The sequence below is a fragment of the Gadus morhua genome, chromosome 4 (genome assembly GCF_902167405.1).
Source record: "Gadus morhua chromosome 4, gadMor3.0, whole genome shotgun sequence".
In the NCBI taxonomy this organism is placed as follows: domain Eukaryota; kingdom Metazoa; phylum Chordata; class Actinopteri; order Gadiformes; family Gadidae; genus Gadus; species Gadus morhua.
This window is the reverse complement of record NC_044051.1, coordinates 7,960,439-7,984,894: the sequence shown is the minus strand read 5'-3', so window position 1 is coordinate 7,984,894 and position 24,456 is coordinate 7,960,439. Positions and strand designations below refer to the sequence as shown.

Here is a 24,456-nt window from a genome sequence, read left to right as displayed (position 1 = left end):
CTACAGTAAACTAGTTCTGTTCACCTGCTCTAAACTGATTCTGTTCACCTGCTCTAAACTGGTTCTGTGCACCTGCTCTAAACTGGTTCTGTTCATCTGCTCTAAACTGGTTCTGTTCACCTGGCCGACTGGCTAGTTAGTGTATTGAGTTTTTAATAAATAAATTAAATAAAAGATACATGATATTGCAGTGCTATATAGTAATGGGGGTCGGATACAGGCTAGGAATACATATACTGTATATTACACCTTCAACCTCGAAAGCCGGTATTGTTGCAGTTCCAAATTGCTGCCAACAGACGGCAGTGTTGCGGCCCCCAGCCTACACACGAACCAGAGTATTGCTTCCATGCAGTGAATTAGCTATCTTATATATATTGTGGCGGCGGCCAAGAAGTAGACAGAGTCAGGCTTAATTCAACTGTAGCTCTGCGTCCCATACACCGCACGACTTCAGGCTACTTTTATTCCACCCAAACAACGCATAAGGAAACAGCACACCCAACGAACTAACATGTCATGGTCAGTGACGGTGGTGGCAGACATATAACATTGAACAACACACAACCCAATAACACCCCGAACCCATTAACCCCACTTAACCTAGTAACAAACAAGGACGACAAAAAAAACTTTTATCACCTGAAAACAGCAACTCCCAAGATCCCTGCGCGACCCCGGAGGAGTCGCCACAATATATTTAGATGTATAATTAATAATATATCATTGTTATTAAGCACTCCTGAGTATCTATTTGTAAACTTTCGATAATAAGCTCCCTAACCTGCCCTTCCTGGCTGTCTCTCATGCTGCTGTCACGGTCCTTAGCTAACATGGGGACCAAATCCTCTTGTCGTTCACAGATCGGTGACCTCTGAAGGGTGTGCGTGTGTGTGTGTGTGTGTGTGTGTGTGTGTGTGTGTGTGTGTGTGTGTGTGTGTGTGTGTGTGTGTGTGTGTGTGTGTGTGTGTGTGTGTGCTGGGCCTAAGGACTGGGGTTGTTAAGGCGCGTTCATGGTCCTGGTGATCACGAGACGGCTCGCCAGTGAGGACGCTCACGCTTACGCGTGTTCCCAACGGCGACCGTTAATGTGCACGGCGTTGGGAATCTAAAAGTTCTTCACAGCAGGGGTTTTTTATCAGATCGAACTAAACAGAACTTAGTAGGATCAGTTTCAAGTTTCAACGCCTTTATTTTCTATAGCCTTTCACCTACTATCCTTTTGCTTTTATTTATGAGAAGCACATTGTATTGCCACTGTATAGAAGGCTACACATGCCCTCATCTAGAGCTGGTTTACCAGTACACAACGTTAAAACTGAGCAAAGTCGATGCCACCAGACGGTTACAACATCAATCAATAGTAAAGTATGTGATATGATGGTTGATTATTTTTTGAGTAAAACGTTCATTGAAGAACTACACTCCTCAATGTCCGATTACTTTTTTAATGACAAAGATGAAGAAGCCCTGCAGCAATACACAAAATATCATAAGCTACAACCAGTAATTCCTACATGCACATGTCTAACATAAATATCATCAGGAACTTAACCAACCATGACAAAAACCACTATAGTTATAAAGAATGATAATGGACTTAAATAATGGACATGAATTTTGCTAACAGCTTAATATCCAACCTCTGTAACAGGAACGTCTGTAATGCTGGCAAACACAATAAGGCCTCCTGACCGACTCAACTACTATCCCCTAGTGGCCGGCGGTAAATTCTGCATCCCCCCAGGAAAGCTATGAATCGGAATAGGTTAACGGACTTAGTCCTGTATTGGATGGCCCGTCTCGGGCTCGTAGCGCTTGGGTGGCTTCCTCACCAGGCACGGCTGTTCAAGCCGAGGAGCGACGGTGGTGTCTGCAAAGCTGGAAGCGATGCATCCGGGGTGACGCCTGTAGGAACGGGGACATCTCGGGCCCCGAGACCAGAGGATGCCCCACCAGGGGGCTCCGGCGGGTGTTCAGGGTGGCGAGGCAGGGGCTGGCTGTCCAGGGTCGCGGGTGGCGGCAACAGGGCAGCTGGCTGCTGACGGGTGTAGGGGGTGGCTTGAGTGTGGCCGCGAAGGAATCGCCGGTTGCGCAAAGTCGGGCGCCCCGACCAGTCAACCCCCAATCCGATACTGATCGTGACCCAGGTACTCCACTACGACCCCTGACCTGTTCAACTTGTGTTGACGAAAGAAAATGAGTCGCGAAAGGGAAGACCAAATACAATCTGTGCCGGTGAGAGGTTGCAGTCGGGGTCAGGTGTGTTGCGCAACTGTAACATGGCACGCAGAAAGCGATCATGATCAAGACCGCCAGTTGGGCCAGTGTTGGACATCAGAAGGCACTTATCAGTCTGCACTGTCCTCTGTATGCTAGCTTTGAACTCTGGACCACCGTCACTTGAAAGTTCCTCCGGCAAGACAAAGGTGGCAAAGAATGTGCGGAGGTGGCGAACCAAGCCAGCCGAGCCTTCAAGATCAGTGCCTGCAGTGGAGTATAGGACCTCCACCCTGCCCGAGAGTCGATCTCCGACAACCATGTAGTGTCAGCAAACACCACCTTGAATGGGGTGTACGGTGGTGATGGTAGGGGGGGCGTGGCTGCTTATGACGGAGCCTTACGGTTACAGTCTGAACATCCACCAGGTGGCTCAGATGTCCTTCGACATCCTGGGCCAGAAGACGTGCACAGGGCCTGCTGCTCCATGACAGAAGTTCCTTGGTGGGCGGCATGGAGGTGCCGGAGGACTCTTTCACGGAGGGATGTTGGAACCACGACAGTCGTGATACCGGAGGACGCCATCCTGCGCGTAGATGAACTCACAGACCGGCACAGACTCACTAGGACAGGGTCATCAACATCAACCCTACCCTCAGGCTGGATCGTATAGAAGTTGGCCGAGGCACGCGTCAGCTGCCGTCTATCGAGCAAGAAGGGACCATGAGATGGCTCCTATTCCTTGTGCATCGTCACGGATGAAGCCATAAGTGCTGTTTCTACGGCGTCAGGTACGCTCGGCGTTTCCAATATGAGGCCGTTTGCAGGGCCCGAGAGGGAAGGATGCCTCGAAGTTGCATCAGCGGCATGGTTGCTCTTGCCAGGCAGGTACGCAATATCAAAGCACCATGGGAGGGTACGCTGCTTGAGCCTGAACAGGAGTGAGTTTGTTATCACCGAAGATCTTCACAAGGGGCTTAGGGTTGGTACGACCATAAGCCGCTTAACATCCTTGTTTGAAATATAGTGTTTGCTCCAGGCCCCAGGCCACGGCCAGGGCCTCTCCTTCGATGGCCGCATAGCGTTGCTCCACTGAGGATAGGAACCGTGAACCAGCGAGGGTGATCCTCCATCGCTGGTTCAATGTTGTCGGAGCAGGAAGTGGCCAATACCACGCCTGGGCCAGTCAGGGCGGGGGCAGGTGCGCCTCCGCATGTCGTAGATCTCCATGCCCTCACGGATGGCCTCAATTATGGCTTTTTTGGACGTTTCCAGTTCAGGGGACCATGAGAATTTGCAGCGTGGGCTGAGGAAAGGCTTGAATAGCGCCATAGTGTCGCGCAACTGGGCGTAGATCGTTGTGTGTGTGTTTGTGGAACTGTGTTTTGGTGACATAATGATTACAAAGTCACAGCCTGTACATAGCTAAAATTTGTCAGAATCTTTATTCATTCATATACAAACAGAAATACTAAGGTCTGAATCCAAACTTAAATATTTTAATAATCTGCATTCATGATGTCATAGGCTGGGGTCACAGGTCACATGATATCCTTCTCAACAGGAGGTCCCACCCCATCGTCATAGCAACTGTGTTTGAGGCGTCCTCATGGCAGTTTGTTTTGATGGTTCTATTTCTAGAGATAAAGATGACAGACTTCAGTCATGCTCTCGCTCGCACACAAACACAACAAACACACACACCTGACCTCGTATCAGGATGTGGAGAACTGAGGGTCATTTATATTCTTCATCTTCTGTTCCCCCGGCCCATCTGGAGGTGGTCTACCCCGACCCCTCTACACCTGCAGCTTTCACCCTTCTGTCTTGACCTGTCTATGTCTTTACCTGTCTGTCTCCACCAGTCTGTCTTCACCCGTCTTGTATTTACCTGTCTAAATCTTTTCCTGTCCATTGCTGTGTTCCGATATCCATACTATCCGTACTTACTATACTTAGTTTTATTACGTGGAGCGTTCCAATTAAGATCGGGTGAAAATAAGTGTACTGAAAGGACCCGGATGGTGTACTCAAAACGGTCAAACCACGAAGTGTGGATAGATGAACACTTTTCGTACTCAACAGCAGCCATCTTAGCTACGTAGTGGAAGAGGGCGGAGCCAGGTTGAGCCAAAGTCGGCTCATTTTCCACATAGCCTGCATTAATAGAGTCATTTTGTAGTTTTTATAGCTCTTACAGGCTGCTAGGCATAAAGAGTTCATCGTTCAAAGCGGGATGTTTATTGCGGGGGAGGTGCCGGAAGTCGTGATCTTATTTTCCGGTTAGTGCGCCACGGAGTATTCGATTTGGAACTGACATCTGAAAATCAGCTCACTTAGTGAGTGCGGATAGTGTACTACGCTTAAGTGTACTCATGGAAGCATGGATATAGGAACACAGCATATGTCTTTACCTGTCCGTCTCCACTGGTCTGTCTTCACCCTTCTCTTTACCTGTCTATTTCTTTACCTGTCTTTAGGCTAACCTGTCTACTGGCTTGGGGGTCAGTAGACCCAGACCCCGGTCTCTGTGTGGACTTCTATCTCTGGCTGAATGGATGATATGTATAAACGTAGAGCTTAGCTAGAACCGGGTCTTAATGATCTAGAGCTAGATGATGAGCTGGGATTAGATGTAGTCTCCAGTGGAATGTAAGATCATAGGCATCGTGGCGTCCCTCACGTTACTCTGCTAGCAGACATGTTTTCATATTCTCATTATTATCACATCATACGTGGTGCTAGTCAAGAGTGAACACAAAGTCCTACAAGTCCTACATTTCTTTGGGAGGTTTGAGGCTGAGGACCTGAATAAAGGCTGCTACCTGGGGTTGATCAGCTAACTGGTTCACCAGCTACCTGGTGTTCACCGGCTACCTGGTTCACCAGCTACCTGGTTTCCACCGGATACCTGGTTCACCAGGGGTTCCCCGACTACCTGGTTCAACAGGGTTCACCAGCTACCTGGGTTCACTAGGGTCCACCAGCTATCTTGTTTACCAGGGGTTCACCAGTTATCTGCTTCACAAGCTACCTGGTTCACCAGCTACCTGGTCTTCACCGGCTACCTGGGCTTCACCGGCTACCTGGTCTTCACCGGCTACCTGGTTCACCAGGGGTTCACGACTACCTGGTTCACCAGCTACCTGGTTCACCAGGGGTTCACCAGCTACCTGGGCTTCACCGGCTACCTAGGCTTCACCGGCTACCTGGTTCACCAGGGGTTCACGACTACCTGGTTCACCAGGTGTTCACAAGATACCTCGTTCACCAGCTGTCTGGTTCACAAGCTACCTGGTTCACCAGGGTTCACTTACTACCTGGGTTTCACCAGGGGTTCAACAGCTACCTGGCTCACCAGGGGTTTACCCGCTACCGGTGGCGGAACCCTCTTAGGACCTGAAGCAGAGCATTCACCTCTTGTTGATGGTTTCGTCCTATTAGGCGATGGTATGGCCCACCAGGTGGGCGTGTCTAAAGGAGGACTTCAGGTGGGTGGAGCCCTGTGATCAGTGGGCGGAGCCCTGTGCTCGGTAGGCAGTGTTGTGCTTTACGTCTAACTGCCAATGATATCGGCTATCAGCCAATTGTCACGGGATGGCTAAAAGCTAGTAAGTTGATAGCTAAATGTTATAGCTAACAAATCAATTAGCCACCAGGTAAAGTAAAAACAGGTAGTAAAAATAACTAACCAACAGTAACTTGTTGGCTTTTCCCTTCTTAACTGGCTAACAGTCAGTTAACAGGCACAACACGAGCAGCTTCAAGCTAGAACAACACTGCTAGCTTCTCAACAGTTCATCTCAGATGGTGTGTGTGTATCGCTGCTGAAAACATAAAAATAGTGTTCCCTTCATCAGCACCATATACATCTTAGTTAAATTGTGTGTGTGTGGGTGTGTGTGTATGTGTGTTACACTGAGCTACAGTGCAGTGTGGTGTCCTAACAGGCTAACGGTGGTTCCATATAGCCCAGGCTAACAGGCTAACAGGCTCACCAGGCTAGCAGCCTGAAAGCTGTTCTTGTAGGATATCCCCCGACAGGTAAACACACCTCCACTCACTCCCTGATGCTCCACCTCCTGTTGGCTCCGCCCTCAGCTCACCAGTTTGGGCAGAACTGTCCTATGCTGAATGTTTCCGTTAGCGTCTGTGATGACGGCTAGGTTAGTTCTGGTCTTAGAGGAGGAGGAGAGGGTGGAGGAGGAGGGAGCTATGGTCTTAGAGGAGGAGGAGAGGGTGGAGGTGGAGGGGGTCAGCTTGGAGACAGAGGTGACGGTGCTGTCTGTGCTCCTCTTGGTGGTGGAGGAGGAGGAGGAGGTGGTGGTGGGAGGCCGGGGGAGGCGTCTCCGGAGCCAGGGGTGTCTCAAGGCCTGGCTGGGGCTCATGCGGATGGCCGGGTCCCACTCCAGGCACTGCTTCAGGAAGTCCAGGAAGAGAGGGTCGTCGCAGCCCCTCAGGGCGACGCTCCAGTCCTTGCTGGCCGGCGGGCCGCGGGCCTTACCCCGCCGCGAGCGGCCGGCGCCGAGCGAGGCCGTCCCGTCCGCCAGCGTGCTCACCACGCAGTAGCGCGGGTAGCCCTTAGACGACACAAAGTTCTTGGCCCTCTTGGAGGCGTCCAGCAGCTTCTGGGCGGGCATGCCCAGGAGCTCCATGATGCAGGCCAGCTGGTCGGCTTCGTCCTCCCCGGGAAGCAGGGGGTACCCGGTCAGCAGCTCCGCCAGGATGCAGCCCAGGGACCACATGTCGATGGGCATCCCGTAGCGGGAGCCTGCAACACAAAGGGGTAAATGGGACCAGCAACTAGGACCAGCACCTAGTCCCAGGAACAAGTCCCAGGACTGGTACCAGGAGCAGTACCAGGACAAGGACCAAGTATCAGCAACTAGGCCAAGGAACTAGTACCAGGACTAATACCATGACTAGTACCAGCAAATAGTACCAGGACTAGTACCAGGAACTAGGACCAGCAACTTGAACCAGGAACTAGGACCAGTACTATAGGAACTAGGACCAGGAACTAGTACCAATAATACACAAAGGGGGTCACTAATAGGACTAGGAACTAGTTCCAGGAAGTAGGACCAGTATTAATATGTTGAAATAGAAAGTAGTACCAATACCTATATGTTCACATACGCTAGACCAGTACTGGTACTAGTATGTTTGCATAGGCTAAACTAGAACTGGTAGTAGTATATTCGCATAGGCTACAACACACTAGCTAACTGGCAAGCTTAATGCTAAACATTTACAGACCGGTCAGTACTGACAACAGGGCGAAAGTTGCTCTTACCCAGAATGACTTCTGGAGCGCGGTAAAACCTGGACTGGATGTAGGTGTAAACTCTCTGGTGTTCGTAACAGCTTGAGCCAAAATCAATCACCTGCAAGGAGAGGAAGCAGATTGATTCTGATTCAATGATGCAGCCGATATCGGTTCACATTAGAATATGATTACACATGCTCTCCTATGATAAACTAATGGTCTCTTCATATGTGACCTTCAGTCTTATACGAATACACCTGTTCTAAGATGTCTATCCAACAGTGCTACTACACCTATGCTAACTTATGGTCTGATGCTAACATAAGAAGATAATGATACAGGATAATGGATAAAGGTCAGTAAAAAAGGACAGTGATGCAGTAGGCAGATAAAAGACAGTGATAAAGGAGGTAGATAAAGGACAGTGATACAGGAAGTAGATAAAGGATAGTGATAAAGGGCAGTGATAAAGGACAGTGATACAGGAGAGTGATACAGGACAGTGATAAAGGACAGTTATACAGGAAGTAGATAAAGGACAGTGATAAAGGATAGTGATGAAGGACAGTGATAAAGGACAGTGATACAGGTCAGTGATATAGCAGGTAGGTGATATAGAACAGTGATACAGGACAGGGATAGAGGACAGTGATAGAGGACACTGACACAGGAGGTAGGTGACAAAGGATAGTGATGAAGGACAGTTATACAGGTCAGTGATACAGGAGGTATGTGATAAAGGCAGTAATACAGGAGAGTGATAAAGGAGGACGGCGTACCTTGATGCCGCTGCGGCCCTGCTGTTTCAGCAGGATGTTCTCAGGCTTCAGGTCGCAGTGGATGATGTGGTTCCTGTGCAGTGAGTCCAGACACTGCAGGATGGAGTGGGCGAACTTCCTGACCAGCGGCAGGCTGAAGCCCTGGAACTTGTTCTTCTTGATGAGCTCGTACAGGTTCATGCTCAGCAGCTCAAAGGTCATGCAGATGTGGTTCCTGAAGGTGAAGTGCTCCAGCATGTGGATGACGTTCATGGTCGAGTCGTGGTCCTGCTTGCGGAGGTGCTCCAGGATGCGGATCTCCTCCGCCGCCTGGCGGTGGAACCGCTTTTCGTTACGCACCATCTTCAGCGCCACGTGGGCATGGCACTTATGGTCAAACACCTTGACCACCTGCACAGGTGAGACTGCTGTTAGTACTCGTCAGGTAATACCGCTTTTAACCCTCTGTTAGTACTGGTGTAATACTCTATTACTACTAGTAAGTTGAGACTCTGTTAGTACTAGTGCTAGTAAGGCAATACACTTCTGGCGTTTCAACCACCAAAAGTGGGCGTGATCGTGACTGAGCCGTATTGAACCATACTCTTCTCGCAGTACTCCTCTGTTTGGGTACTGAGACGCCTGAAATGGTGCCGGCATTTCCGAGCTACACACGGCGTCCTTTGATTGGTCGACAGAATAGTCAGTTCCATGCTACAGGGATATAATAACAAACAAACGCAGTACCCTCAAGGTACGTCCTACATTGTTGCTCTTTTATTGTGTCACGTTTTTCTTTTTCCTTGGATTTAATAGCAGGCTACACTGTGTCGGGGTGCTATGGTCATGATGTTTACGTATCTGCTGCGGCTATCGCCGTCTGGCTTAAACCCCGCCCTACCATAAGGGTACTGTCAGCGGTGGAAACGTGAGCCATAACTGAGTGGGGCTATACCGCACCCTCACCAATGGGCTGAGGCGTGCTAGGTCCGAAGAGTTCCACCGCCGGTGGAAAAGCGCCATATTAACCCTGTTAGAACTGGTCAGGTAATACTCTGTTAGTACTTGTCAGGTAATACTCTTAGTTAGTACTAGTGTTATACTCTATTAGTACTAGTGTAATACTCTATTAGTACTAGAAAGGTTATAATATATTAGTATTAGTACTAGTAAGGTAAAACCCAGTACTCAGTGTTGGGAAAGTTCTAGTTCAAAGTTCAGTGTACAAATCTTAAAATGAACTAGTTCAGTCAAACGTTCATAATTCAAAAATGTTAACTAAGTTCATAGTTCTTTTTTTCAATATGTTGCTGTGAGCTATTATTTTTTTCCGGTATTTTGAACATTGGGCCCCCTTTGTGGTTTGTCTAGTATGAAATAGAGTGGTTGAATCAAGTATCGTAGCGAAATACAGTTTCTATCGTGTTTTATTACACATTTAGCGCATTTTGTAAATCCCATTGATTTCTGTTGGAAGACTCATTGCTCGTTGACCGGAAACAGAAAGGGGGGTGTTCACGTTTAGTTGTAGTCTTTTCGCTCGGTTCTAGCCCTACTGTTGAGACGGAGAACCGAGCGAAAAGACTACAACCAAATGTAAACAGCCCTCTTTTCCGTTTCCGGCCAACAAGCAATGATTCTAGGAGGTACTCTGGTCCACTAAGCTTTGAGCCAGAGAGCTGACGTTCTGGATTGTACATATTTATAATTCGAAATTCACCATTAGTTTCAATGGGAATCGCGACGGTCTATACTTTCCACATAAAGTGTACATATTTATAATTTGAAATTCGTCCCAGCCTTTATATGACAGATACTATAGGGTCTATAGCATATAACCGCGTTTTCTGATTACAGTTTAATGTAACAGTAAGCTGACAACACCGCAATTGCAAATTAACCACACTGACATAACCATGGCGACCGGTCAAACAACACGGCGTTCTGCGAGCACATCCGCCGTGTTGTTAAACAAATAACACCCCTAATGAACGGGGTTAAACCGGGTGAGCGTGTCGTTCACAGACACCAGAATGAACGAGTTCACAGTAACGTTCATCAGGCAGTAATACAGTAGGTTCAGTTCACTTCGCCCAAAATATGAACAAGTTTATGAACTATCGTTCAATGAACGCGTTCAGGCACAACACTGCCAGTAGTTAGCGCTGGTCCGGGTACAGTACCTGTCCGAAGCTGCCCTTCCCGATGACCTTGAGGACCTCGTAGCGGTACGCGACGTGGTCGTGGGGGACGTGGATGTAGGAGCCCTGGTCGTCATCGTAGCCGCTGTTGTTGGCTCCGCCCATCACCCCCGCACGCTTCTTAGCACCCGGTCCAATGAAATAGACTGAAGGGATAATACATTGATGAACAACACTGGATAGAGAATACACTCACCCCTTCGCCCTCACCCCTCCACCCTCAACCCTTCACCCTTTCCCTCTCACCCCTTTCACCCCCACCCCTTCCCCCCCCCCCCCCCCCCCCCTATTCCCGTCAACCTGACCTCTTACAGCGTCCCCCTCACCCTTTCATCCTACCTTCGGGATAGTTGAACACCTCATGGTGCTCGAAGGCCGACAGCTTGGACATGAATTGCCTCATGGCCTGCTCTGGGCTGAGGGGCGGAGCCTTGCTCTTGCTGTCGGCTGATTTGACCGTTGCCCCACTGCCCTGCCGAGCGTGGGCGGGATCTGAAGATGATTGGCGGTCGGGCCTTGATGTCAGAGCAGCCAGTCCGTTGGGTTGTGAGGTCAGAACCTGTCGCTTGTTGCTGTTCTCCTCGTAGAGCTGGTCCGACATGGCTGCCTTTGGACCACCCTGCATACATGTAGCCTATAGCCTTAGCACTGGGAAAGCTCTCTCCAATAGCATACTGTTAGCACTTTCAGCTAGCTCTCTGTTAGCATACCCTCATCACAGGGGAAGTGCTCTCCAGTAGCGTACCGTTAGCACTTTCAGCTAGCTCTGTTAGCATACCATAAGCACTGGGAGCTAGGTCTCTGTTAGCATACCATAAGCCCTTTGAGCTAGCTCTCTATTAGCATATCATAAGCATTGGAGGTGGTGAGTGAGGTCCCCCTATTCACTGTAAAGCGCCTTTGTGTGTCTAGAAAAGCGCTATATAAATTCATTCCATTATTATTATTATTATTATTATTATTGTGGGGAGCTATGTCTCGGTTAGCAAACGATAAGAGCTCTATGCTTTATATATAAAATGTATGTTTGTATGTATGTATGTATATGTGTGTCTGTGTGTGTGCGTGTGTAACCTAATCAAGCAATAGTACTCTTATCCTATTTCTGTCCGTCATCATGACCTACACCTGTTAGACATTCACTCACACACACACACTCACACAGACACAGCTAGCAGAGAGTTAGTAAGATGGCTAGCTCAAACTAACAGGGAGGCTATCAGAGAAATAGTAGCTAGCAGAGAGCAACCAGTATCTAGCAGGGAGGTTATCAGACAGCTAGCAGAGTTGGTAGCAGAGTAGTAAGAACAAAGCAAGAGTGGTTATCAGAAAACTAGTAGCAGCTAGCCAAGTTGTTAGCAGTAGCTAGCAGACAGAGTAGCAGGCAGCTAGTAGACTGGTCAGCAGAGTGGTTAGCAGAGTGTTTAGCTGGTTTTGGTTGACTGAGCTCCCAGCTGTCAGGATGTGTTTAGACAGCAGAGGGCTAAAAGTAGCCTCATGCTAAGTAAGACAGTGTGTGTGTGTGTGTGTGTGTGTGTGTGTGTGTGTGTGTGTGTGTGTGTGTGTGTGTGTGTGTGTGTGTGTGTGTGTGTGTGTGTGTGTGTGTGTGTGTACCGTAGGGAGCGGGGGTAGGGAGAGGGGAGATCCTGTCTGACTGGATGTTGCCCCACGTTGGAGATGACCTGACTCTCCACCTTTACCTGAAAGATATAAGTGAAGTTAGAGAGACACTACACACAGACACATTACCGAAGCATACCTAACCCTGATCAACCCCTAACCACAAACAGAGCGGGCCGTGTTGTGATTGGACGGGAGCGGTTCAACTGGCTTAACAGGACTGACAACAGATTGAACATGAAGACTACTTAGCCTAGCCAGGCCGGCTTAGCCTAGACGGGTATGTCCTGAATTATCTGGTCAGCAGCCATTAACTGTCAGATGGCTGACAAAATCAATCGGATTAGATCAATCAGAATACCGCTACATCAATCTCCACCTCCTTAAACCTTCTAGCTCTATATACAACTGAGTTTCTCCTCATTCTATAACAACTACCTCTATATACAGCTGAGCTCTATATACAACTGACTCTTCCTCCTAGTTCTATAACATCTAGCTCTATATACAACTGACACAGTGTTTCCCACACATTGATGAGACTATGGCGCCCCGCCATAGTCTAATTTCGGCCGCCATAGTCTCTGCGTGCACATGAATTATTATTATTATTATTATAATTTTTTTCTCTTCATTCAATAACATCTAGCTCTATATACAGCTGACTGTCCCTCCTAGTTCTATAGGGTCTAGCTCTATATACAACTGACTGTCCCTCCTAGTTCTATAGCATCTAGCTCTATATGCAACTGACCGTCCCTCCTAGCTCTATAACATCTAGCCCTATATACAACTGACAGTTCCCCCTCATTCTATAACATCTAGCTCTATATACAGCTGACTGTCCACCTAGTTCTATAACATCTAGCTCTATATACAGCTGACTGGCCCCCTAGTTCTATAACATCTAGCTCTATATTCAGTTGACTGTCCCTCCGAGCTCTATTACATCTAGCTCTATATTCAGCTGATAATACACTGCATATAACAACATCTAGATCTACATAGAAATGACAGTATAGAGATGACACAACATGTAACATAACATCTAGGTCTATGTAGAACAGACAGTATACAATACACAACATATATACTGTACAATAACATCTAGCTCTATACAGAACCAACAATACACAGTAAATATACCCTATAACAAAAGCCTAGTGTTGTCACTTCTATATAGAGCTTCACTTGTTCCAGTATTAATAGAATATATCTGAATGTAGTTAATGTACTATACTATGGTACACTCGGTACTGGTCGTGCCGATGTCCCTTCAGCGGGGGGTCGCGGACAGGCAGGCCGGGCTATGAGGGCCGCGGGCAGGGGAGCGGATCTCACCCGTCGGAAGGACCGAGGCGCTTGGCTTCTTGGTCAACATGGCGGCCGCTGCTCTCCTCTGGACAGAAATAGACTCGATTCCTCCTCCTCTTCCTCCTCCTTACATCCACTCCTCTTCTTCCTCTCGCTCCTCCCGTGGCTCTCTGTCTCTCCGGCCCGGTGCTCCGATCATCGGCTCAGTGCGTGGCCTGACCCGGTCCTCCGGTGGGTGCTGGGCCGGTCCTCCGGTGGGTGCTGCGGGTCCGAGGAGTAGCCATTGCGGGGATCCGAGGCGAGGCGACCGGCAGCTCGAGAAGACGGGTCGTAGGGCGGGGCTTCCGACTGGAGGATCAACAAAACAAACGTCCTCTTTTCTGTTCATATCCCCACGTTTAATCATATTAATACATTACTCACTGTTCATGTAACCATATTTAAGCATGTTAATACTACTGATATCACAGTATATAAGCATGTAAATACCAAGTTATTAGATAAATATACAAGCATGTTATAAACATCGACTGCAATATTCCCCCCATGTACACCAAACCTCTGAATATAAAGCATGTCAGCACGTTATTCCCATAGACCTATACAGGCTCTATGGTTATTATTGTGTTTATTACATTATATACATGTATAAAGCAAATAAGCCTATAATGGTGCGGTGCCCTGTCTCACCAGCAGGGGGCGGTGCCCAATCTCACCAACAGGGGGCGGTGCCCCGTCTCACCAACAGGGGGCGCTGCCGACCGCGGGGCTCCAGACGTCGCCGGCTCATACCGCCGTACCCCCGAAGAAGGGCTTCAGCAGCCCGCTGACATATTACACATTTAAACTCACTCGTTTAAACAGAGTTCACAGACTAAACCTTTTATTTCAAATAGAGCTCATCTCTCTTATCTCTCTTATCTCCTGATCTGCGGGAGGTTTGGAGGCTCGTTTTTACTGGTCCCTGATTGGCTGGACGCCTCGTGGAGCGGGAACTGAACATGGACTGGTTCGTTGTCTGCTTTATCAATACATTACTCCCATAACTCTGATATTGCTCCTATAACTTAGATATTACTCCCATAACTTATATACTACTCTTATATCTTTAATTCAGAATCATGTGTTCCTACATTTGTTTACACCAAGCTGTGTGTGTGTGTGTGTGTGTGTGTGTGTGTGTGTGTGTGTGTGTGTGTGTGTGTGTGTGTGTGTGTGTGTGTGTGTGTGTGTGTGTGTGTGTGTGTGTGTGTGTGTGTGTGTGTAGGCAAAGTGATCTCATGTCTCCGGTGGTCCGGGACACGGCGGTGACCAGAGCCGCTCGCCGCAAGATGCTGACCAGCAGACCCAGTATCCTCTGACTGGTTATCCGTAGTTAAGAGGCCTAGTATCCCCTGACTTGTTATCACTAGTTAACAGCTAGTTATTCTGGGTAACTGATCTACCGACCCAATAACTACGTAAAATGGAGCTCCATCTAGTCTGACCTGGTTAGTTAAGGCTCTGCCGTTACAGAGTCTTGACTCTGTCTCACTGTTTGTAGGATCTGTCAGTCTTTAGTGTCTGCAGATAGATAGATAGAATACCCATTGATGTCGTCATGGCGACGCCGCATAACACTGGAGTGAGGTCATCTTGACGAGTCCCACAGCGGACCAGGGAGGCTGCTTATTGGACGGTGTTCCCGATGCAGCCTGTCCAGACAGGCTGGGTGTGGTCAGGGAGGGTGCTACTGATGAGCGTCTCCGACCAATCAGAGCGCAGGGTTCTCATGTCACTCTTTGGTGACCCCTCAGCTCGCTGGGAACCTCGACGGAGGCGGTCAGGGAAGAGGCGAACCTCTCTGGTTGTAGTGAACAGCGAAGTGTGGCATTCTTTTTGTTACCATGACTACCAGCCGTTTCCTTAGCGCCAACCCCAGTACCGTCCCCCACCACCGACTGGAGCCCCGGGGTAGCCATGGTAACGCCCGCCCGCCCCATGCTGAGGACTCCTGGCTCGCTGTTCAGACAAGCTGGTAGGAAACTTTTCTAAGGTACCAGATAGCTACAGCTAGTCCATAGGGTAGCTAATGGCTGACTGACCCTAGGCTGTCCCTCCCTACACCCTCTTATGAAGGTAGTGGTCACTCTGTTTGGAGCGACTCCTTGAGGTAGTGGTCACTCTGTTTGGAGCGACTCTGAATTCTAGATGGGCACATATATTCCAGATTTTCCAGCTGATTGAATTTTTTTGATGGATTCCCTAGATATTGTTTTTCATGCTAAGATTATGTGTGGTGTCCTACGGTACCTGTCTTTGTCTCTTATCTGTCTGTGTCTCCAACCGTCTGCGTCTCTACCTTTCTGTCTCCCAGTGACTCCAAGGCTAAATCCAGATGTTTCGGCCATTATTGCAACTGGAAACAAATCCCAGCGCTTCACACGAGTTAGTGTACACACACACACACACACACACACACACACACACACACACACACACACACACACACACACACACACACACTAACAACCCCCCTTGTTGTGTGTGTGTGTTTAGAATTTGGATGACAGTGATTGGACCAACAGTATTCTACCCTCTCCGCGGTCGGGATGGGCTGACACCAGCTTCACTGATGACTTCACCAACGTTAACTCCGCCCTCCTCAGAGAAGACGACCCCGGAGAGTCTGGTAAGGAAAGACTTTAGTCTACTTAGTGTGGTAAGGAAGGTCTTAAGTCTACTTAGTCTGGTAAGGAAAGACTTAAGGCTACTTAGTCTGGTTAGGAAAATACTTAAGTCTACTTGGTCTGTTTAATGTTAAGCATTAAACAGTTAACACTGTAGTATTTCACTCAGTATTGCTTTAGTAATACTGTACTATTTCTGTGGTAATACTGTGGTATTTCTGTGTTGATATTGTAGTATTTCTCTGTTCCAGCTGCCTCCAGCCTCCTTTCGGACTTCCTGTCCGCCTTCCTGAAGCATTCTTCTTCTGCAGTGTTTGACCTGTTGGAGGACTACCACAACCTCTGTCTGGACAAGGTGTGTGTGTGTGTGTGTGTGTGTGTGTGTGTGTGTGTGTGTGTGTGTGTGTGTGTGTGTGTGTGTGTGTGTGTGTGTGTGTGTGTGTGTGTGTGTGTGTGTGTGTGTGTGTGTGGGGGGGGGGGGGGGGGGGGGGGGGGGGGGGGGTCTACAGGACTGACCTGGTCTACAGGTGTTTAGGTAGAGCAAGGTTAGCCACTGTGGCTGGCAGGTTGTCTTTGGTTCTGCTGGTGGTGACATCATCCAGTGGTTCAACTCATTTAACCTTTTACCTCCCCCGTCGAGGGGAGAAACTATGATTCATTCACATTAACGACGACTATAGATCTAGATGACAGACCATAATAGATCCAGATTACAGACCATTATAGATCAAGATGAGAGGCCATTTTAGATCCAGATTACAGCCATTCTAGATCCAGATGACAGGCCATCATAGATCCAGATTACAGCCATTCTAGATCCAGATGACAGGCCATCATAGATCCAGATTACAGCCATTCTAGATCCAGATGACAGGCCATCATAGATCCAGATTACAACCCGTTATAGATCCAGATTACAGACCGTTACTGCTTGGGTTTTTGTTTATTGTGTTCTCTCTCTTCCCTCTCGCAGGTGGAGGTGCTGCAGAAGGTGGTGCAGCGGGCGGGAGCGTCCAGCAGAACGGCAGGGGTGCGCTGGATCCTCCAACAGGAGAGCTCCACCTGGAGGCTGATGACCTCACTCTACAGGTACCTGTAGAGTGAGGTCTTGCTACCCGTCTCTCTCTGTCTCCGTAGTGCCTATCTGTATCTCACTCTTGTGGGCGTCTGTCTGTGTGTAACAGGGACAGAGTTCAGTCTGCGTTAGAAGAGGACATTGACATGACTGTAAGTTACAACTATATTTAATACGTTAACAGGAACAACTTTATTTAAAAACGTTAACAACTTTATTTATGACGTTAATCGCGTGTGCGTGTGTGTAGGTCGCCAGTCAGAGTGAGAAGCTGGTGGTGGAACAGCTATTTCAACGAGACGCCGTCATCAGGCAGGGCCAGGTAACACTAGACAAAACGCAACACTACGTGACACTCAGCAACACTACACTACACGGAGCACTACAGAAAACACTAATCACTACACACAACACTACACTCCTGACTAGAAACGACTGACTACACACTACACTACTGACTGCTTTCTGCTCTGTGTCTGGCTGGCTGTTGATTGGTTCTTTGTGTCTGGCTGGCTGTTGATTGGTTCTTTGTGTCTGGCTGGCTGTTGATTGGTTCTTCTTGTCTGGCTGGCTGTTGATTGGTTCTTCGTGTCTGGCTGGCTGTTGATTGGTTCTTTGTGTCGAGCTGGTGGTTGATTGGTTCTTTGTGTCTAGCTGGTGGTTGATTGGTTGGAGAGTATTGCCAAGGACCAGATTGGAGACTTCTCCGATAACATTGAGTTCTACGCCAAGAACGTCTGTTGGTGAGTAAATACCCGGTGAATACTCTGTAAATACTCTGTAAATACCCTGATAAAACCCAGTAAAAAAATAATATTTGTGTGTGTGTGTGTGTGTGTGTGTGTGTGTGTAGGGAGAACACCCTCCATGCTCTGAAGCTGAGGAGGAGGGGTTCTGTGGGCCTCTCCATACCGTTGGTCACGGAACTGGTAAGTCCCGTTACCATGGAAACCATAAGGACCTCTTGTAGACCCATGAGAGCATTGGTAGAATGTCGTTTTTCGTGTGTGTGTGTTATCCTCCTAACCCTGTTTTGTGTATGTGTGCGCGCGTGTGGTCTCACCCTGGTGTGTGTGTGTGTTTGTGTGTGTGTGTGTGTGTGTGTGTGTGTGTGTGTGTGTGTGTGTCTGTGTCTGTGTCTGTGTGTGTGCCGGTATGGTCTCACCCTGATGTGTGTGGGGGCACTAGGACCCAGACGCTCCCCTCAGACAGCAGCGGCCGCTGGCCAACCTGGACCGAGAGGACGACACCAGACTGCTGAAGAACCTGCTGACCCTCATCAGGGCCGGCATGACTGAGGAGGTGAGGACCTCCTGGTGGAGCAGAACCTCCTGGTCAGAGGAGAACCTCCTGGTCAGAGGAGAACCTCCTGACCAGAGGAGAACATCCTGGTCAGAGGAGAACCTCCTGACCAGAGCAAAACCTCCTGACCAGAGCAAAACCTCCTGACCAGAGGAGAACCTCCTGACTTAATCAGAGCTGGCATGACGTTGGAGGTAACTGTGTGTGTGTGTGTGTGTGTGTGTGTGCAGGCTCAGAGGTTGTGTAAGCGCTGTGGACAGGCCTGGAGGGCAGCTACCCTGGAGGGCTGGAAGCTCTACCATGACCCCAACATGACCTCAGGTAACCTCTGACACCAACACAACCTCGGGTGACCTCTTACCCCAACACGTCCTCAGGTGACCTCTGACCCAAACACGACCTCAGGTGACCTCTGACCCCAACACGACCTCAGGTGACCTCTGACCCCGACACGACCTCAGGTGACCTCTGACCCCAACAGGACCTCTTACCCCAACCTGACCTCAGGTGACCTCTTACCCCAACACGACCTCAGGTGACCTCTGACCCCAACACGACCTCAGTTAACCTCTGACTCCAACATGACCTTAGGTGAACTCTACAATGACCACTCCATGACCTTAAAGAGTAGCGAACACGGTGTAATCCCTGAATGTCATCGGTTTCATGCTAACACCTTGAAGTTTTCGGGCGATTTCTTTGAGTACATAAAGCGGGCTCATGTTTAACTCTTTGTGTGTGTGTGTGTGTGTGTGTGTGTGTGTGTGTGTGTGTAGGCCTTGGCAGGTTGACTCCTGTTGAAGGGAACCCCAACAGAAGGATCTGGAAGCTCTGCTGCTGGTCTCTCTCTGAGGAGGTAAGACTGAAAACTTACGTCATGTTTTCATGGGAGTAATAATGTCCATCATGGTGGTGAATTCATTTGAGAATAATGTTCATCATAATACTATGATGGTGAATTCATGTGTTAATAATGTCCATCGCAATGGACATTATGATGGTGAATTAATGTGTTAACAATATTCATTATAATGCTATGATGGTGAATTCATGTGTTCATAATGTTCATAGTAGCGCTCTGTGTTCCTGGTGTGTTTAGGAGCAGTTGGACAGATATGAACGAGCCATCTACGCTGCTCTGAGCGGAAACCTGAAGGCTGTGAGTTCAACCTTATCAATAATACGACATGATCATTTAGGAAATACATGATCAATACATTATGACATCAAGTATACATGATCAACAATAAAATATGATCAATATTTCATATGCATAATCAAATCATCATATACAACTATACACAATTACTAATAAAATATGATCAAAATATAAAAGACATAATCAACACATAATTTACAACTTTTTAGACAATCAATAATGCTGTGTGTGTGTGTGTGTGTGTGTGTGTGTGTGTGTGTGTGTGTGTGTGTGTGTGTGTGTGTGTGTGTGTGTGTGTGTGTGTGTGTGTGTGTGTGTGTGTGTGTGTGTGTGTGTGTGTGTGTGTGTGTGTGTGAACAGCTCCTTCCAGTGTGTGAGTCGTGGGAGGACTGTGTGTGGGCGTACTTCAGAGTGCTGGTCGACTCCCTGGTGGAACAGGAAGTGACCTCATCAGGCCTGGCCAATCAGGAGGAAGAACCGCTGCCCAGAGAGTACACGGAGGCCAAGTAAGTACTACTAAAACGACTTATTACTAGTATTATTATTACTACCAGTAATATTATTATTATCAACAGTAATACTATTTTTATCAACAGTAATCCTATTTGTATTAACAGTAATACTATGATTAATAGTAATACTATGTGTATTACTCAGTCTAGGGTTATACTAAACAGGCTCTCAGTCTAGGATTCTACTAAACAGGTTCTGCTGACTAAACAGGCTCTCAGTCTAGGGTTCTACTAAACAGGCTCTCAGTCTAGGGTTCTACTAAACAGGCTCTCAGTCTAGGGTTCTACTAAACAGGCTCTCAGTCTAGGGTTCTACTAAACAGGTTCTCTAAGGTTCTAAGCTGGGTTCTAAACGGGTTCCCTTCCTCTAGCTGGACTCTGGAGAAGATCTTCATGGAGCTTCAGGCAACCGACTCAAAGGTCTGTGTGCTCTATTGTAAAGTGCATGTTTAATGTGTATAATGATGTTTGATGTGTACATATTGTATAATGTCTATAAGAATTTATTGTGTATTTCTGTACATATTGGATGTGTAATCTATGTTGAATGTATATAATGATGTTGAATGTCTGTAATATTTAATGTATGTGGTTTCAGAGGGTTCTAGAGGAACACGGGGAACATCACCACGTCATCCAGAGGCTGGTCATCCTAGGAGATCTGGATGGTGAATATTAAATAATCTATTTTAATATTTGTATAATATACCATTAAATCCTACATGAATATATCATCTATATTCATATTTACAATCTACTATATATCATATAATATCTATATTCATATTTAAAATCCTTTTATTTGCCATTATATTAATATATCATTAATATTGATATGAACAATTTATTATTATTCTGTATATTATTGTTGCGGTTCTGTGTGATGTCATCATTTAGTCTACTTCCTGTGTTCCCAGGTCTGATGGAGGAGTTCAGTGATTGGTTGAGCAGCTCTAAGCCCCTCCCCTCTCACCTGCTCCGCTTCATGACTCACCTGGTGCTGTTTTACAGCAGTCTAGGCATCGCACTCAAGGTACACACCTTATACTACACACCTCATACTACTCACTACAGGCATTATACTGTGCATATTATGCTACCCACTATACCCACATTATACTACACACACACACACACACACACACACACACACACACACACACACACACACACACACACACACACACACACACGGCTGTAATATAGAACTGTGTTTTGTCTTTAGGAGGAGGTGTGTGTGGCTGTACTTCAGTCTTACATCACGCTGCTGATTGAGGAGCAGCAGTCAGAGTTGATTGCGAGCTACACTAGCCAGCTGCCTACCGCGCTCGCGGTACAGCGCTATGCTTCCTATCTGGAGGGCGTCAGCCAGACTGAGCAACAGCGACGGGCTCTCCATCTCGCCGCCGATGCTGGTAGGACTACTATTACCTACCTGCCTATACATTAAAAGGACGAGTACCGCATACATAATCACAGACGCCGGCAAGAACCGTAGCTCCACAACTAGCACACATACATTAGCTACATAACTAGCACACATACAGTAGCTCCAAAACTACATCACATACATTATCTCTCTATATCCAGTAAAGATGTATGTATCTCTATATCTATAGCTATAGCTATCTATCATATCCTACCCTGATATATAGAATGTATAACTGTGTGATGACATATGCACTGTGGGTGTGTGTGTAGGACTAGATGTTGCCGCGGTAACCCAGCTGGTGGTGGAGGCGGTGAGGGAGAGGGACGGACCAGAGTTCACCCCTCACACGCACACCCTGGAGACCAATACCACACAGGTACTACCATAGTCCTACCATAGTACTACTAAATGAATCCTACAGAAGTACAATATCACGGTTTACAATGTGAGGCAGGTTGACTCTTATCGAACAGTTAATATTATTACAGTATTACTACTGTTAGTATGTAAAATTACTACTAGTATTGTACTGTTGGTATTAGTACTGTTAGTACTGTTATACTAGTAGTAAGGCTAATAGTAACAGTATAACATTTTAGTACGAGTAGTGTTACTACTAAGTACTGTTACTACTGTTGGTACTACAACAGGAGGCCGGGCTCTAGCAGCAGCTAACTGTTCTGTGCTGTGATAGGACGACCAGAAGAAGATTGATGTGATTGATTGGCTGCTGTTTGAGTCCGCCCACCGCGCTGAGGCCCTGAAACAATCCAACGCCATCATGAGGAGGTTCCTAGGTACCTGTCTGTCTACCTGTCTACCTGTCCACCATGATGTCCTTCTACCTGTCTGGCTGTCCGTCTGACACCATGATGTCTCACTACCTGTCTAGCTGTCTATCTGACCCCAATTATGTCCTTCTACCCATCTACCTTTCTGTCTGACCACCTGTCCGATCTCAATGATGTCTGTGACCACCTGTCTGTCTGACCACCTGTCTGTCTCCCTGTCTAGCGGTCCAGAAGCACGAGGCGGCTAAGGCCGTGTTCTCCAAGCTTCCCGCCGACTCGGTGAAGGAGGTGCAGCGCCAGTGGGCGGGGCTTCAACCGGACACGCCCCTTCCCGCCGAAGACCTCAACGCCATCCGGGAGCACCGCTGCATCCAGGCCTATCTGGTCAGCAACTGTCTGTGTGTCTGCACACCTGTCTGTGTGTCTGCACACCTGCCTGTGTGTCTGCACACCTGTCTGTGTGTCGACAGTCAGCACATCTGTCTTTGTGTCTGCACACCTGTCTGTGTGTCGACACTCAGCACACCTGTCTTTGTCTGCACACCTGTCTGCGTGTCTGCAGTTGTCTGTGTGTCTGTCTCCACACCTGTCCGTCTGTCTGTCTGTCTGTGTCAGCACATCTGTCTGTGTGTTGGTCAGTCTGTCTAATAGTTTTCTTCCCTAAATCCTCGCCTCCTAGGAAGCCCACGAGGCCTTCAGTGATTGGTTCAGCCACAGTAGCTCCGCCCCTCAGAAGCCTGTCCCCGCCTCCCAGGCTAAATTCACAGAGAGAGTAGCCAATGAGATGAGGGAGAACGAGTACCAGGTATAGCAACACACACTACACTTCTACTGGTCCTACTGGGAGTTTCCCAGTACAACTAGTCTTCAGCTGGTTCTAGGCTCCATATTATAGATCTATGTATATTATGTATGTCATCTACATGGTTACCTCCAGGAGCTGGTGTATAATGTGTATACTATGTCACATAATGTGTATAATGTGTTGTAGCTATATATAATGTATATGATGTATATATATATATTGTGTAGGTGGAGTGCACCGCGTGGCGTGGCCGTCTCCAGGTGTTGGTGGACGAGGTGAAGGAGAGAGTTTACCAGGTTCTGCTGTTCGCTGACGGATGGATGATCAACACCCCAGAGGTACGTGTGTGTGTGTGTGTGTGTGTGTGTGTGTGTGTGTGTGTGTGTGTGTGTGTGTGTGTGTGTGTGTGTGTGTGTGTGTGTGTGTGTGTGTGTGTGTGTGTGTGTGTGTGTGTGTGTGTGTGTGTATTTACATGTCTATGTGTGTGTCTGTCTCTCCTCTCAGGGCGAAGTGAGTGAGCGCAGCCTCCAGATGGCGCTGCTGCGTTCGCTGTGCGTCCCGCGGCTCAGCTTCCTGCTGCTCAGCGTCCTCACCTCCTCCTCCCGCCACCAGGAGGCGCTGCAGCTGGCCGACGTCCTGGCCGCCGCCAACAATCACCTCCACCAGGTATGTCTGACAAACCGTCTGTCTCACCGGTTTTTTGATGGTCTGTCAGATCTTGTCTCACCTGTTCTTTTGATCGTCTGTCTCACCTGTCTGTCTTGTCTGCTCTTGTCTGTCTGTCTGCTCTTGTCTGTCTGTCTGCAGGTGTTTTCTAAGGAGGATCTGAGGCGGTTTCTTCAGAAGATCAGAGAGTCGTCTCTGATGCTTCTGGATTGTGGCCTGGACGCCCTTGGATACACCTGAACACACACACTGATACACACATCCTGATACACACACCCTGATACACCCCACATAATACACACACCCTGATACTCACCGATCAAATAATTTGTGATTAAAGAATCTTTTGAAGCAGATAGTTTCCTGCTGTTTTTTTATTCAATCACCTTTAATTCTGCTAAATTACATAAATACTTTTTTTTTATAATTGCTGTTCCACACGTTGTTCTATTCGCTGGAGGAAAGTGTGGTTGTGGTTCGAAAGAACCGTTGGACCAATAATCTAAAACCGGTGTGCATGGGTTTGGGTGAACCCTGCTCTGAGTGGGTGAGGGATAACTGCTCTGAGTGGGTGAGAGTGACCCATGCTCTGAGTGGGTAAGGGATAACTGCTCTGAGTGGGTGAGAGTGACCCAAGCTCTGAGTGGGTGAGGGTAACTCTGC

The 24,456-nt window shown here is 47.9% G+C and overlaps 2 protein-coding genes across 4 annotated transcripts; one reads left to right on the top strand and one right to left on the bottom strand.

Moving 5' to 3' along the window:
- Positions 1-3,638: 3,638 nt before the first annotated feature.
- dyrk2 (dual-specificity tyrosine-(Y)-phosphorylation regulated kinase 2) lies at positions 3,639-13,738 on the bottom strand. Of its 3 annotated transcripts, none has more exons than XR_003976552.1 (8): positions 13,410-13,738; positions 12,063-12,148; positions 10,788-11,067; positions 10,431-10,594; positions 8,269-8,658; positions 7,517-7,607; positions 5,159-6,991; positions 3,639-5,097 (listed from the first exon to the last, which is right to left on the bottom strand). XR_003976552.1 is itself a non-coding variant. In XM_030354714.1 (7 exons), the coding sequence occupies exons 1-7, from the start codon at positions 13,447-13,449 to the stop codon at positions 6,318-6,320; spliced, it is 1,725 nt and encodes a 574-aa protein (XP_030210574.1). In that variant the 5' UTR covers positions 13,450-13,738; the 3' UTR covers positions 3,639-6,317. The 3 variants fall into 3 exon arrangements, 1 of the variants encoding a protein (XP_030210574.1); XR_003976551.1 differs by having other exon boundaries at positions 3,639-5,350; positions 5,456-6,991; XM_030354714.1 differs by having other exon boundaries at positions 3,639-6,991.
- Positions 13,739-14,100: 362 nt separating this feature from the next.
- On the top strand, positions 14,101-24,149 carry nup107 (nucleoporin 107). Its single transcript, XM_030354710.1, has 27 exons — positions 14,101-14,391; positions 14,650-14,732; positions 15,304-15,399; positions 15,739-15,809; positions 15,921-16,053; positions 16,303-16,406; positions 17,025-17,140; positions 17,236-17,278; positions 17,377-17,448; positions 17,781-17,869; positions 17,980-18,055; positions 18,315-18,428; positions 18,659-18,749; positions 19,205-19,284; positions 19,528-19,587; positions 19,948-20,093; positions 20,471-20,519; positions 20,698-20,767; positions 21,017-21,132; positions 21,325-21,514; positions 21,801-21,907; positions 22,226-22,328; positions 22,546-22,706; positions 23,002-23,127; positions 23,355-23,465; positions 23,632-23,793; positions 23,935-24,149. Exons 1-27 carry the CDS (start codon positions 14,384-14,386, stop codon positions 24,031-24,033), a joined length of 2,676 nt encoding a protein of 891 aa, XP_030210570.1. The 5' UTR covers positions 14,101-14,383; the 3' UTR covers positions 24,034-24,149.
- The last annotated feature ends 307 nt before the right edge of the window (positions 24,150-24,456 follow it).

Bases quoted from the DNA above. Each gene is read 5' to 3' on its own strand.
- dyrk2 (XM_030354714.1), bottom strand. From the start codon at position 13,449: ATGTTGACCAAGAAGCCAAGCGCCTCGGTCCTTCCGACGG. The intron at 7,608-8,268 runs GTACGCCGTCCT...CTCTCCTTGCAG, and splicing joins AGGGCCGCAGCGGCATCAAG to GTGATTGATTTTGGCTCAAG. The intron at 6,992-7,516 runs GTAAGAGCAACT...TTTGTGTTGCAG, and splicing joins CGCTCCAGAAGTCATTCTGG to GCTCCCGCTACGGGATGCCC.
- nup107 (XM_030354710.1), top strand. The intron at 14,733-15,303 runs GTATCCTCTGAC...CGCCAACCCCAG, and splicing joins GATGCTGACCAGCAGACCCA to TACCGTCCCCCACCACCGAC. The intron at 17,141-17,235 runs GTACCTGTAGAG...TGTGTGTAACAG, and splicing joins CTGATGACCTCACTCTACAG to GGACAGAGTTCAGTCTGCGT.